At 27.5% G+C, this 16,818-nt stretch overlaps 1 protein-coding gene across 1 annotated transcript in view; it reads left to right on the plus strand.

Annotated features, from left to right (window-relative positions):
* Nucleotides 1-16,818, plus strand: part of LOC132950407 (glutamate receptor 1-like) — a 183,770-nt gene that overhangs the window by 136,075 nt on the left and 30,877 nt on the right. The window contains exons 11-12 of the mRNA XM_061021843.1: nt 719-839; nt 13,392-13,486. Of these exons, the coding sequence (XP_060877826.1) occupies nt 719-839; nt 13,392-13,486 (216 nt within the window). The remainder of the gene's footprint in view (nt 1-718; nt 840-13,391; nt 13,487-16,818) is intronic.

Consider the following 16,818-nt stretch of genomic DNA (forward strand, 5'->3'; position numbering starts at 1 on the left):
ATGTCGTAAATCTTTCAAGATAGCGCATTGTTCCGGAGGGTCCCCAAGCTTGGATGAAATACGAGTATCACCGTACTAAAAACTTTGAACATTATCAATTTATGAACATCAAGTGATGAGCGAGAGTAAAGTATAGAGAGTGTGCGTGTTCGAGATAGACTGATGTTGCTAAGCTAGGAGTTGAGAGTTAAATTGGTTTTAGACAAACCGCCAGAAGTGGTTGATGTATTCTATACATATGCCACAGTTTCCTTTTTGTGTCGTACTTAAGTACGGTTTACCTTATGATTCATATTTATTGCAAAAAGTCTAAAATTTTGCATAGGGTGGGTATAGGGTAAACATTCTTAACCGAATTCGTGACGTTTCAAAGACTTAATACATTTTTAGTATTATCAACGATTTTATTTTAGATTTCATATTATTATGTTTATAACATATTATACTATCTAGGTACCTGTTATATTGAAACCATAAATCATATTTTAATATCAATATTATATATTAATATTGTAAAGTATGTCTTAATTTTGTTCATCAATGAAGTATTTTGTGACTGTATTGCATAATTCATTGAATATTAAAATCATTATTCATGTTTTGTTGTAAATAATTAAAAACGTTAAATTATGTAAAATAATTTCATAAGTAACATATTGCTTATGAAAATCTATTGTATGGATTAAATTGTCATTATTATTTAATTTATATTTTACAGGAAGAACCATTTACTATGTTTAAAAAGCCCAAGTATGGTGAATCGTTAGCAGGAAATGACAGATTTGAAGGATATTGCAAGGACCTAGCTATATTATTGGCTGATAAAATTGGAGTGAAATGTAAGTTATACTTATAAGAATAATGTATTTATATTGATAGATTTTGAATTTTTTTTTTACTGATTAGTAATATTATAGATTATTAATTATATATTAAAATATTAAAATTATTAAAATTAGAAATAATTAAAATAAAATGTTAACTTTGAGTTGTAGAGTATCTAATATTTTGTACCTATCTGTTACGTTAGTGCCTATTTTTAAATTTTTACTAGCTGATCCCACGCAATTTCTTGCCCGTACAAAATGATAACTCTTAAAATTGTGATTGTTCAACTCCTTTCGGGTGTAACACTCTGCAGTAAGTGCAACTCGGCCACCTTGGTAGGTAATGTGCGAAAATTAAATTTGACGCATGCGTGTACCTGATCTGCCCAATTAACAAATGACAACCAATATACAAATAAAATACTAATTTCTATTAATTACTTCTCTTATAACCAAAAGCAACCATTTATAAACAAAAATTTCCATTGCAAATATCAAAATCCCTGTTTGAGCACGTCGTCGGGGTTGTATCTACCGGATCCAATTGCGAATCTAAATCATCCCGGTAACCACTCAAACACACACAAAACATTTCATCAAAATCGGTCCAATCGTTTAGAAATGCATAAAGGGCATACAGACAAACATTAATTTATTATTGTTTTTCGGATATCCAAATAATTTTTCCAAGACAAATTTTACATTAAATCCTTCCCCGTGGCTCGATCGATCTATTAGTGAAAAATGTATGAAAATCCGTTGAGTACATTTGAGATATGCATTATGCATTGTTAAATGTATAAAATAATAATATTAATTTAATTAACGATTAACCAATGATTACCAATAATAATTATTATAAAAGCAACCATAGCAACCTTCGAAAATTTCAAAATCTCTGTTTGAACACCTCAACGGGGTTTAATTTCCCCTTTTTAAATAAGCATACACCACTCAAAGATAACGTACCTTTATAATGATGAAAGCATTTTTGAAATTGGCTCAGCCGTTCTTGAGTTATAAATGGTCTAACATTTTTTCGTACTTTCTTATATATATATTATATATAGTTTTCCAGAAAATCATGTCAGTGTTAACTAATAAAAATTAAATGAATAACCTTGATTAATATTTTGGTTCCGATGTTCAATTTTAAACTATTTTCGCATTTAGGATTTGATTCGTGTTCTAGGTTATATATTTCACTGTGTGTGTGTGTATAAAGTGTGTGTATGAAGAAAACTTAATTAATTTCACAATAATATATTTCACGATTATTTTCGTTTATTATAAGTAAGTGTTATGATAGTAATTGAGACTATATTCACACACTGGACATTCTATTATCTAGATTGGATTTTGGATAAGCAATAAAACAGAAACTCGCTGTTATAACAATATTGGAATTAAGATAATGAAATGGTTATTGCCTATTGTGCTTCATCATAAATGCTTCCTTATTATTTCAGATAGTATCTCACAAATATTGTTTTTCAATAGAAATCTTAACAAGGGTATAAATAAATTTAAACATAGTTTGAAAAAAAATGTTCATTTTCCTTTCACTGAAGTATTGAATCATAATTATCTTTGTAAAACAATTATTCAAGTACAATACGCAGATAGATTAATTCGATTTAAAATTAATTGTTGACAAAGTTATACATTTCGAATATTTAATGTTATTGAAAACAATTTTTCAGTCTGAAGATTGTTTTATGTTGTATGCGATTAGTATTTATACATAGAATAAAATATAATATTAAAATTAATAATCACGTACCTAGTATATTTTTAAATAGCAACATTTACAAACTTGAAGATTTCTTTTATCAGGTGTTTTATAAAGTTAATAATTAAACATAAAATAAAATACATTATAAACACGAAAAAATACAATTTTTAAATAATTAATTAATTAATATAATATAATACAAAAAACTTACATGATATGTATTATATTTTACTGTGTGATCAATTATTCATTAAAAAAAAATAACCTTATGATTTACAATTTCTTAGCTATTGCATAGCTTTTATCGCGGGCCTGGCGTGGTGACTGAAAAAAAATGCTTGCCAAGTTAGTGATCGGCATGTAAACTTTCTTGATTTTTAATTTTTAGAAATTTATTAACTGATATCACAACCAAGCGGTATAAAAATTTGAATCCACAAAAATGTCAGTGTGAACAGCCCCACAAAAAATCATTTTCATTTAGTAAGATAGATCTCCGAAACCGGAGGGTGGATTTCGTTGTCAGGGGTCTTGTTAGATTCACATTGGTTAGGAGAAGTGCGTTAAAGATTTTCAAAATTTTATTTTTAATAATTGATTCATTACAGAACATTAAAAAAAAATACAACAAATTTTATTGTGCGTTTTTTGATGTTTATGATGTTGAGGTTTCGACAACTGAGGTCATTAGCCTGTGAAAATATGGGGAGGGTACTGTACGTTTTGAACACGCGTGTTTTTTTTTTGGCACAATTTTTAAGTGGGCTCTCGTAGGTATCTGCCATGCCCGGGTGCCCGGGACACTGTGACTGCCCGAAGAAAAATGCCGCCCATGGTCGAGTTCGAATCAGCGACGGAATGCGTTGCAACCAACGCCTTGGTCCGATCGGCCACTCCGTCCCCCATAATATTTTTATATAGATAATTTTAAACATGAATATTACATATTATCCAATTGCTGTAGTAGACAAAAAGTTAGTGGGTCAGCATTATGTGATTTTTGCTGTGTGTTTGTTTCTCCAGAAACAGAACTATAAACACTAAACCACAAGCACTAATGCGAATTTGACGTGTAGTACATACATAACGTAACGTGGCGAGTGTTATATAAATCAATCTGTTTTTATTGCAACCGATCGTACGTTGAAAACTCAAAACCACGTCGTACAGCGATATGTAATATACGAGTAAAAATCACCTAAATATGTTAGGAGGGGGGGGGCACAAGAGACTGATATTAACCAACTAAGTATTAAAGTACTGATAAGTAATATAATACACACGTTTTTATAATAAATTGAATTTCAAATGTTTGAGTATATATCTTTTGACTATAGGTATATTATATACTCTTATTCTATGTAATTTGATCCAGTATATAATATCCGGTGTTATTTGATCCTACCTAGTGCCAAAATATCTGGAAAAAAATATAAAATTCATAATACAATAATATGAGATATTTATAATTCCGAAAATAACCATCGATAAAAATATTAATATAATATTATAAAAATCTTTAAAAATTAAATGAAATGCTCATGATTTAATACGTTTCCTTTTGTGTATTGGTTTATTACGCGCTCATTAACGATAATTTAATTTTTTGTTTTTTGAAAAGATACCCACATCTGACTTATTAATGTTGGTTTTAGTCAAACTTTGGTTTAACTTTAAAAAGTATATAAATGTCGATATTGTTTTATGGTATGTACTATGTAGTGTGTATTATTTGACAAAGCTTCAATGTTATTAGTTCGAAGTAGTTCCATGATCACATGCATAAATGAAAAAATTGGATCTCTTCAAAATGTACGACCGATCTAAGTGTTTCAAAATAATTTACATTAGCTTGAAGAAGAGTTTCGTTATCATTTGTCAGTAAAGGCATTGTGCAACTATATGGACAAGTATAGGTAAACTTATATAAGTTAGAATAAAGTTTGGCTGATGCCAAATTTGAGAAGTATATAGGCGTTACTAGACCTTAAAGTTAGGGGGTGGGGGCTTCAGATCTAGCATTTTTATTGATAAGTAAATTATTAATAAAATGTAAAAGGGCTTAAGAAATTCTGAGGGGGCTGACGCCTACCCAAGGCCCTCCACCTAGTTACCTCTATGAGTAGAAAGCAGGTAATATAATACACGAAAGAAAAATAATATACAGGACTTGAAAAAAGACTGAACACTGTACGTTATGAACCAATACACAAATTAAAATGTATTAAACTATTTAAAAAGCATCTCTCATAATTTTAATTTTAAACGTGTTTTTTATATTATATCAATTTTTTTATTGATTTATTTTTAGGGAAATGACGTGTCACCGATACCCGATTATTTGGTTGCTATGAATATTATATAATATTATTTCAACAATACTTGATTTATTTTTAGTATGGTAGTTTATAATATTATTGCCGTTTTATTTACATCAAATTTTATGAATTTAATTCTTAATTTCAAAAATGTTGTGTTTACTAAACATTGTATTTTATTGAGTTTTTGATGCGTTATTGTAAACTATAATTTTATGATGAAGTTGATATACGTACACCTTTTTTATTTTATCGGTTGCTTTAGATCGGTTATTATAAATTAAATATTTCATTCTATTTTTTAAATGACTCTATAATACCTTTACTATTTTAATTATAATTCAGACACTTTTGTGTTTTCTTTGTATTCAATTTATCCACCACATAATTTGATAATAGTTTTCTAAAATTACAGATTTTCTCAAACCATCAGTTCTTTAGTCGCTAAACCACGACTCAGATGTTATACAGTTTCATGGTCACCCAAAACTTTTTATTTCGTTTTATTACGAAAAATAATTTTTTTATAATCAAAATGTCATTGAAATATATTCCGGTATAAAACAATAAAAAAGTTAACTCATTTTTAAACTAAAAAATAACATTTTTTTTTTTTTTATTGAGCTTAAGTTCGGCAACTATGATCATTAGCGGTTTATTTTGTTTGTAGCGGGAAGGAACGGTTGGTTGAAACACGTTTGTATAATTGTATGTGTGGCAAGGATTTGTAGATAAAAATCTCGGGTGGTCACCCATCCGGGAGCTAGCAACACCGCCGATACATACACTCAGAACATTTCCGCAGTTGAGTGTACGGACCATGCCTCACCAAGCTACAAAATAACATTTTGTATTTTAATAAATTAGTAATTCATGAATAACCTTATTTTTCCATTACTCATTTTAACACTTTTTTAAATTATTTATTTTTAAATAAAATATTTTAATTAGTTAATTGTATAGTTTAAGTTTTATCTAAAAATTATAAATGTAATTATTATAAGATATGTTGGACATTGTTCATAATTTTATAGTTATGAAACACAAAATTATAGCTATTGGAGTCTACAATATTATAATAAAAATACTAAAATAGGTCATGAATATTTTAGCAAAAAGTAAGGAATTTGCGATGACTAATATAAATATTTAAAAAAATATATAATACAGCTGTCATAAAACTATCATATTTCACTCGGATTTTTGTATTTAAATATAATATCTTACGTATAAATGGAAAAACTTTTAAGAATCTCGTCATACATCCGTGTAAACATAATATTATTATTTGAAGATAGTAGAACACATTTCAAGAAAAGTTATCCTTATTGTTAAGTAGATAATGATTTAAAGTTTTGATGTGATAAATTTGTCCTTTGGGACATCTCAAAAAACAAAATATAAGGAAGCAAATTTTTAAAATCTAAAATTATATATTTTTTGTTTTAGAGACATTTTTTATAATATTTTGTTGGAAATAAAACATTTTCTAATCAAATTTAATTCGTTAGTACTAACTTAGGAAGGAACCAAATATTATATCTCAACATAAGTTTTGTTCCTACTCGTTTTATTTATTTTAAAATAGGTTTTACGCCTTTACTAAAATGACTTAGAATATTTTGAAATTGGAATTTTTTTCTTATAGTGTCGAATATGATTTACATTATTTATTATACAATAAACATAATAATACTATGTACTTACTAAACATTTTTTAATTATTTTAATTTTAAAATAATATGTAACAACACAAACATGTATATAACAAGTACTCTTTCGTATTAAAATAAAAATGATATTAATTATCATTATAACTAATATAATATATGCATCAATGGTGATGGGTAAGAAAAAAATGGTTGCAATTCATTGAGTCGGTGTACTGCCAGGCTGGTTACGTTGTACCTACCTGTTGTCTCAGAGATAATTTAATTTAATATCAAAAATTGTATAAGACGTAATACGAATTCCTTCAGTTATACTTCATACGCCAACTATTGACAAACACATACACCAATACTATAATAAGTAAGACAGCTATCATGATCCATACAGAGATGGTGATTGGTGGTTACCGCAATAGAAGACAGCAACCAGATAGCAGTTCGTCTCGTGCTGTGGTACAGCTGCTGACCGAAGTAACGGCAGGGGTCGTCGAAATCGAACAACCATTTGCATTGTTGGAAATAGTTTAATGGACCCTTATAGTCATAGTGGTGATTGTCATCGCTGCTGTGCCGGTACCTGACTGATCGGTACAAGATACGGCTATTACCACCGGGGAAGTCGAAAGTGGCAAGTCGAAAAAATATAAGATGGACGGCCCCGGCACCGCATCTGCAGAATATAGAATTTTCGGCTGAGGTTGTCATCTTAGGCATGTACAAGATAACGGATAATGATGAACTAATGGCAGGAAACTAATTTACTGGTGTTTCATTTCGGTCGTTAGGAGGAGACTCCAGAGGATCGACAGGGTGCTGTGGCCTGTGATGCTAGTCTTGGAGAACCTTTGGTGTGCTTACAAATCACGTCAGTATAAATATTAGGCTGTGACCATAAACCCGTGCGCAACGAACCCATTTAGGTTCATCAAACATATTTACGATGGATTGGACGGTGTGCGATCGCCGTTACGTAATATTTAGAAGAGTAGAATAACAGATTTAAAATAATGAATACGTTTTTTATATACTTATTAAAAAACCGAGGAATTTCATGTTCGATTTTCATTATCGTCGGTAAGTAGGTATTATTACAAGTCACTGTATTATTAATGTGTTAATTTTCAAATCAATTCATACGTAAACGATTCTGAGGTGAAATGAGTGTTAGCCTTATTGCTATTCATATGTTATGATTTATTTAGATTGTTATTAGTAATTTATTTTTTTTTTTACCAATCAGGTAGAACTATTTTTTGACAAAAACATCCTAAATATCTATATTTTAAAATGTAAAATGAGTTTTTAGTAACAGCTAGTCTTAGAAACTACCTACTGCACCGATTTTAATAAATGTTGTATCAATAGATTCTTGAGGCCCAGAGGGTGTTTTAAGCTTCTTCTTTTTTAACACTTATATGTCGGTAGTTGCTATAAGGTGGCTTACATTCAGTTTCAGTTTGGCTCACAAAAATCGAATAAGCTTTTGTTTGTATACACTAAATAGGGTTGCTTTTGATATAAGAAAAAAAAATTGTACAGTCTAGCCCAGTGTTTCTTGACCTGGGGGTCACCAACCCCCTTGGGGTCACCCAAATTATTATTTAGAGTCACTTGTGAATTAAAATTTAATGTTCAATACGTTTTTTTAATTAAAAATAATTATAATATTATGTGTATTATATTATGTTGTCTACAATGTACAGTACTTTTAGTATTGATTATTAATAATGATCTATATTCTATGCGAGTATATAAAAAAAATATTTGTAGTGGAGTCGCTAAAAAATTGAAATTCAAAAAGGGGGTCGCCACAGTAAAAAGGTTGAGAAACACTGGACTCTAGCCGATGAGACGATAACCATGAGACGTAAAAGATTCTTTTGAAATAAATGAGAATAATATTTAATTTATTTTTTGTAGTTAAAATGTACAACAAAAAGAAATGTCCTTATGCCTGTTGCTTATGTACCAAAAAATCCGGAACCGATTTTGACGAAAGTTTCAGGGATTATTCTTAGAGTTATCAGAAAAGTTTAAAAAGTAGTTTGAATCACGTTTTAAAATATATCAAGAGCTATATATTCCAATACATTACAGGCGGATTGCCCATCTTGGCAGAATTAATTCATAAAACGAGGTAAGTACACCGATTCCAGTTTACTCGTGAACTGAGGCATAGCGCCGTAATTAAGGTTTGTTAATTTTTTCTTGTGAAAAGTTGGGTTACGCAGCTAGTATTACTACAACTTATTATAATATATTATTGAAATTACTTTATAAGCTTCTAAATTCTAGCTATATAATCTGACTTCACCAGGGAAAAATGTACAAACATAAAATACGGTGCTATATCGATATACCTATCTCTGGTTTAGTGTACCTCAGTTAACGGGAAATTGGAATCTGTGTACCTATAGCTATGTGAACTAATTTTACCAAGATGGGTCCGCCTGTGGTATATTTTTGAACGTGGTTGGTGGTTCAAACTACTTTTTAAACATTCCTGTTAACTTTAAGAACAATCTCTGAAACGTTTATCAAAAACACTATAAGGCATAAGCTACAAACATAAAGACATTAGGTACCTTTTGTTGTAAATTTGATTATCATACAATCAATTAAATATTTTTTTATTTATCAAAAAAAATCAATTTTATTAATAACTGGGTTTATGTAAATATTCCCATTTTTTCTTAATTTTATTTAGTTTAACCGATTATCTTAAAATAAACTGGGAATTTTCTGATATTTACGACTCAAAAGTATCTACCAACTAGAACTAATTTTCTATCAAAATCCCACTTTCTATCCCGCTGACAACAAATATGAATTTTTTTTTATTTAATCACACAACATTATCAAACAAATACATTAACCGCTCCGCTCAGAATCTAAATAAATAAATAAATAATAATTCAAAATTATATAATGAACTGCAATTTAAAGATAAATTGGTATTGTAAAACCATGGATAACGTAAATGCTTATTTTTATTTTTTATATCGACGTGTTAATTATTTTGATACTTGAATTCTGGTTATTTATGTCCATAAATTAAAGTTTGTCTTGATTAATTAAGCAATAATGGTTATCAAAAGTAAAATTATTTAATTAGTGTACAGAAACATAACATTATCATACAATAATATTGGAACATGTTGTTTTTTTTTATATTAAATATTAGTATTTTAAGAGTATTTTTTCTATCGAAAGTTGTTTGATAGGTATAGGTTATTCTGAGGCTATATTGATCTTGATAAGCATTGTGTAAAATATGTGTAGGTACCAACAAAATAAATTAACTCAGTTAACTTATTTTAGTATACATTTTTAATAGGTATATGAGTTTTAATTCCTATTTATATCATATTAATATGTGATTTAAAATGTATAGTTACATATAAAAATATTTCTTCGTTTTGTCATCTTATACCTACTTATGTTTTAAAATATAATTTTAAATATTCTCGAATACTTAATAATGTATAATAGAAAATAGAATAAATTGGAGGGAAATTTGTTTTGCGGGATGATCTTAAAGGCCGGAAAAACTAAAAAAAAAAAAAAACTTAATAATGTATGAACACTAAATCTATAATATTTCTAAACATTTTTTTTTTTTAAAAGAAAAAATGTACAGTTGGCATATTGATTTGATATCACAAAATAAAGCTACATTTTTGGACACACCGTAAAATGTTTTTTGTTTGACATTTTGACATTTTGACATTATATAATATGTATTAAGTGGGTATTATTTTACTTAACTTAAAAGTCGCCGTACGTTTATAATTTAGGCATATCTCCCGACGCTTTTAAACATTAATTTAAAAACTCATTCTTTGTAAATGTCTGGAATTCTGTTGGTTAAATAGATTTTTAAGCTGTTCACGTGAAATACATTATACATTTAAAATTAAAAATATTAAAAATTATATTTCATACTAAACTTTATTGTGCTGTGTACTATGTAGCACTGCAGTTCACATATACAATATTCATATTTTACTTATTTAAGTGTACAATTATGTATTATAGCATTAATATTTAATATACATTTTATATGATACAGAAACAGCATTAAAATGCTACAATATGTTATAACTTATAATGAATTACATTTGGTGCAGTTGTTGCTATAAATAAAATGTATTTAATATTTATTTATACTTATGGCCATTGGCGGCCATATATAGTATTCTAAGAATCATATTTTGACTGCGTTAATAGTTGAAAATTGAAAACTTAAACACAAATAATTTCATAGATTGAATATAGACTTAAAAAATACTTGGCTATTCGTCTTTTATGTTATCTAAATGTCCACGAGTTCTTTTAGTCTATTTATATAGTCTGAATTCAAATCACCAGTATTCAGTGCAAGTGATCAACACAATATTAGATACGTACACAGCTATTTGCAATGGGGGGGGGGGGAAGGGTATTAAAAATGATATACATTATACATCATAATATTATGTTGTTTAAAAAAGATTTATCTTTATCATTATACAATAATCAATTTCCTAGGTTGATATACCTAGCAATATCCAGATGTAGATATCCAAATCCATTAGCTTGATAATTTAAAAGTAAATATATAGCGATTACTGCCGAACTGCTTGCCATGTGTCATTTTAATAATAAGTAATAAATTGGACGGGTCGGAAAGTATGTATATTTTGTGTTAGTCAACCCTATAGTATGTGCTTAATGTATAAAAATATAGGTACATAGGGTGTAACGAATGTTACAAGTTCTTTCGTTGACCTCATTTTTAGTCTAGCAATGTTTTCTGTTTCAAATTCACAAATGAAAATACCTGGGTCCAGTACACATTTTTTTTTATCGAAACCTCATGGATCTTGTATCCGTGATATACAATTTGATATAATTAATTAGGATTTTGTATTTCAGTGCGAATGACAGTACAACACTGAACACCTTTAACTTAATATCTTATAGAGTTTAAAATGTATAGGTATCACCTAAACTTCGATTCACTTAATTATTGGCTAATTTACTAGATACATAATATGTCATATCCTATATTTGCTGATTGTAAATTTGAGAAAATGGTGGGGACATCGGCTTCAGATAGTAGGAAAAGAAGTCGAAGTTTACACGGTATCGTAATATTTATTTCCTACATGCGAATACTAAAAACCCGCGGACTAGAGAGATGTGTGGGAAGGGTTTTGTGTGCCAATAGACAGGCTAGGCAATCCCCAGAGTTTCGGGGTCATCACAGATGATTACCCTTTGGACCATATGACTATAATATAGTACATATTATATACATGACCATATCCGGACCTGAATACGAGCGTCACTAATGCTATCCATTAACAACAAACGAGAGCTTACCAAAATGGGCGTACAGTTCCCTTTTCTTCCTTGTTAGTAAATATGAAGTATAGCTGTATAGGTATAAACTATAAAACCCCCATGTCAGTGGAATTTTTATCAGAAGTGTTAATAGAGTTTTCATAAATAATATAAAAACACATAATTGTATCGAATATAAAGACGATATTACAATGTTAGCTAGGATTAAACAGTTGCAAAATATTATAAGTTACCTATATTTACAGATTTCCGTTGCTTAAGAATTTATATCAAACAAAATAATAAAATATTCTTTGGCTAAAAAATAAAATCAGACCACATGGTTTTTAAAATATTAATTCTCACAGTATTGATAAATGTATATTAATAAATGATTATAAATTTAATTGTGGTATATTTGGGATACAGTATTAAAATGCAAAAAAACTGTTTAGCTCTTAATTTATTTTTATTTTAAAACCCAACATAGTAAAAAATTTAGATTAAATAGCATAATACTATATATTTATTAGAAAATAAAATTGTTTTTATAAGTTTTTATAGATTAGCCAAAAACGTAGGGCACTTTATAGAATTCTAATATTATAAAATCTCAAAATAATATTACACATTTTTTTATAATATCTAACCTTGTATTATTTTTTTAATGTTTTTGAACAAGCAAACATTTTTTTATTGATATTTATAGAAAAAAAAACTTAAATGTCAAATGTCTATAAATAGCTCAAAAAGTTTAAAAAACTGTAACATCAAATATAGAAAATGCTATTATAAACAATTAGTTAAAATTTTAAGTATCTATGATTATAACTCTCGTGTTTATCACACATATTTTCATTTTTGTTCATTCATTTAAAATAAGTCTAATTTAGCCTTACTGGTATGGTATTAGTCTTTAGTTTCAATAATTGTACAGTACGTTTCTACAGCATATCCAAGACATATTTGAGAAACAAAAGACGATGATAATATGCTTCGTGATCAGTAGGTATGCAAATTGTTGCCGATAGTCGTTTATTACACGTCATGTCGACTTTAAAGTTTGTCACAAAAGCCTAAAATTTGTCCTCGCAATTACTCGCTCTATATAGTTATTACTTATTATCATTGACGATAGGTAAATTAATATCGAAAACTATGTTTGAGTTTTGAGTTCTGCTATTACTACTATGAATAACTATTCAGTTGGAAAATAATTCTCAATAAGTAAATAATAAACCAAACGATGTTTATAAAGTTAATTGTTCAATTATGTTCCAGTTGTTTAACTTTATACGTATTGGTTGTTAATAATTATTATATTTAGTACCTATATAAATATACCACCATTTAGCCAATATTGCACACTTAACATGATTTTAATTTGTTTTAAGTATAAATATGTAGAGGTAGGTACTACATTATATATTTAGTGAATAGCATCATAATAGAGTTATGAAGTATGGTGGCAACTATAGTAATTGATGCATTTTTACTAAACTTATTTTTTCAGATGAGCTGCGTACTGTCAAAGATCGAAAATATGGAATGGAGAATCATGAAGTTAAAGGTGGTTGGGACGGGATGGTCGGTGAAATAATCAGAAAGGTATGGACTATAGAATTAATAAAGCGTCTAATTAAATGTTTTATAACTATAATTATCAAAATTATTACTTAAATATTTAATTTCTTCCTGTTTCCCAATTTACAAAACTATAAAGTAAAATCATTCTATATTAATATAGCTGACCTGTTTAAATGTCTAATTATAATTATTATTAATACTATTTTAATTTAAATGTGTCTTGCATGTGTATAATAAACTATATAATAATATAACATAAAACTAAATCAGAGTATCCATTATATTTGTTTTAAACAAAATTCAATGATACTAGAAATACATTTTGAATTATTACTCATACGAATGCTACTGAATAAACCGTTCAACTAGTATCAATGTTGGTTTTATTAAAATATAATTTTCTTTATCACAATGGTTAATACGCCAACGTTATAAAATCAATTTTGGTCTTTGTAAGTTTTTTTCCTAAAATAATACGTATTGTTATAATTAATTATTTATTTTTTATAAACATCACAATTATTTTTTATAATTATTAAAAAGCCAATTAAAAGTCACTGCTGTATAACGAAAGTATAACATTTTATAGCCTGGATTTTTGTCTTTTTCATGCTCTGATTGTGCTATTATTTCATTTTTTGAATCCTATCAGTTTTTATTTATTGCAATTGTTCAATTTACACTAACTGAAAAAAAGAAAAACATCTACATGGGTTACAATATGTGTGGCAAAGGTTCTGCTAAGGTTTATTTCACCGTCAATTGTAAGAGTATATAGATCTGTAGCCCGGTTTCTTATTTACCTTCACAAAATGTTTTAATCATTGATGTAAACATTTTTCAATGCACTCAATGAATATTCTACAGTTTTATTAAAGTCCATTTAACTTTTATTATTTAATTAATAAGCCACTTATTACGTTTGTGGCTATTGTAATACCTAAGAATTGTGGTGTTACTCAGTTATTCTATTTGTAATATTATAGCAGCAATGTATTACATATTTGTATACGATATATTGAATTAAACTAATTGAATAAATAACGCTAAACATTACCTAATGATTTTGTTCGCGAGATCTTTGATTATATTTTGTTTTCTGGTCTAAACGAAAGTAAGTAATAACATCGTTTTATATACATATAATAGTAATCCTCCATTAATTATGATCCAATTATTACTAACGATATGAATCAGCTTATACTTGATTTAGGTTTTAATTTTTATAAAAACTAATGAAGACTTTAGATTGCGTTTTAAAATATTAATAAGAATGGATATAATTGCACATGGCAATATCATTACTTTTTGTTTTAAAATAATAGATACTTTATTTTGTCTTTATTTTTTAATTAAATTTTAAAATATACAACCAATGGGTAACCAACCAAATACTTGCATGCAAAAACTTTTCCTTTTACTATGTAATTTTGTTGGCAATATTTCAATTAAAAGAGGCACCTATTTTAAGTACAAATATAATATAATATAGACAATTTAACTAATTTGTTTTGATTGAAAAGTTAATATAGGAGTTTTCCAGTTTTTCAGAATACTTTAAAGGTCTATAGAAAATTAAGTTAATGAAATATTCGTTTTTTACAAAATAATTATTGGTTATATAGTAGGTATATAGATATTATTTTTAAAATAATAATCATACTGACTAAAATACTTTACCATATTATTTATTATAGTATTAAACACGATACGTATATGCCTCTTCATTAAACAAATGACTAAAGTTATTGGACTCAGAATAAAAAAAAAACAAATTGTTTTTCGTATTTCATAAAAAATATTTAGAAATAAAATATAATAAATTCAAAGATATGATTATTTTATGCAGGGAATCCTCCAAATGATATTAAAGTACCTATATAAAATCAAATTTAATGAAAAAATGATTTTCCGATTCCACATTTTTCTACAAATAATATGATTAGAATATTTTCACATGTATATATAATAGGATTTTTGATACCAGTTATAAATGTTTTTCAGTATTTCATATTAAATTATAAATTAATATTTTTTAAATTTTTTTACAAAACGAAATTTAAATAATTTTTACTACTATTATCGTTTGATTCAAAATTAATTAAACAAAATAATTATATAAGCCTTATAATATCTTGTATGGATATGGTTGTCAGAAGCAAGCTCGGAATTTTATTTTATTATATATACAATAAGTCATTCTTTGATTGCACTATTTATATCTTAGGATGAAAAATACGTACATATTTCGTTTGGCTAATAGCGATAAACAATATTAATTGATTGTAATGGAGTAGTGACTGAGTGATTAGTATATAATTATAAATTAATACTATACATAAACACTTGTTTATAAATAAGTAGTAAATATATTTTATTCTGTAATTTAGACTTCCTGTTTAGTATAGAGAAGGGTACCCTATTAGTATCGCTAGGCGTTGATAACCTTATTGAAGTTTAGACGATAAGTGTGGCCACCAAGTAGGTCTTTTATCCAACTTTACGCCAAGATACTTGACGGTCAGCTTCCCAGGGATTGGTAGTTTGAACACAGAGGAGCACGCTTACAACGTATACTGCACAAAACAATTACAATTTTTGAGAGATTTATTGATATTTTCCAACTATTGCACGTCGTCGATAAAATACTTATATGATTTTGTAAATTTATTGTTTTTGCTCCTATGTAAATTATTGAATCGTCAACAAAATAGGCTATTATACAGTATATTATGATAATTAATTAGAATGTTAGCAGCTTGAATTTGTAATATAATGCAGATAATGTAGAGCAGTTTTTTTTAATGAAATATACGACTAATAGCTTATTACCATTGTCTAAAAAAATATTTTTAAAAATTTAAAATTTAAAATTTTGTTGAGTCATTTAAATCATATAATATGGAGAAAAAACTATTTTGAAATTAGTTGAATTTTGAATGAATGAAAGCAACTTATATTTCACTAATGCAGCATAATATTGTAAAATTGTATGGCTTTTACACTTTGATAACTAATGATAATTCAATAGGTAGGTAATAACTAATAAGGAACTCACTACCGGTTGAAATTTTATATAATGTTAGCTCGTTTAAACCAACAAATAAACTCTTCAGCTTTATATTATATTAGTATAGATTTGTTAATTTTGTTAGTTAACGTTTTAAGTGGTTTTTGAAAAAAATATTTTTAGACCAAGGTAAAAGAGAGGCTATTATAGTCATATATTACATTAAAAAAACTGTATTATATTTCGAATTAGAGCTACAGAATTTTCAATTAATTAATGAACTGTATAAATAGGTGGCCTGTGGGACGTCAAGTATGTAGACATTAAATACAGTAGGACCAAG

Source organism: Metopolophium dirhodum, chromosome 8 (assembly GCF_019925205.1).
Source record: "Metopolophium dirhodum isolate CAU chromosome 8, ASM1992520v1, whole genome shotgun sequence".
Classification (NCBI taxonomy): Eukaryota; Metazoa; Arthropoda; class Insecta; order Hemiptera; family Aphididae; genus Metopolophium; species Metopolophium dirhodum.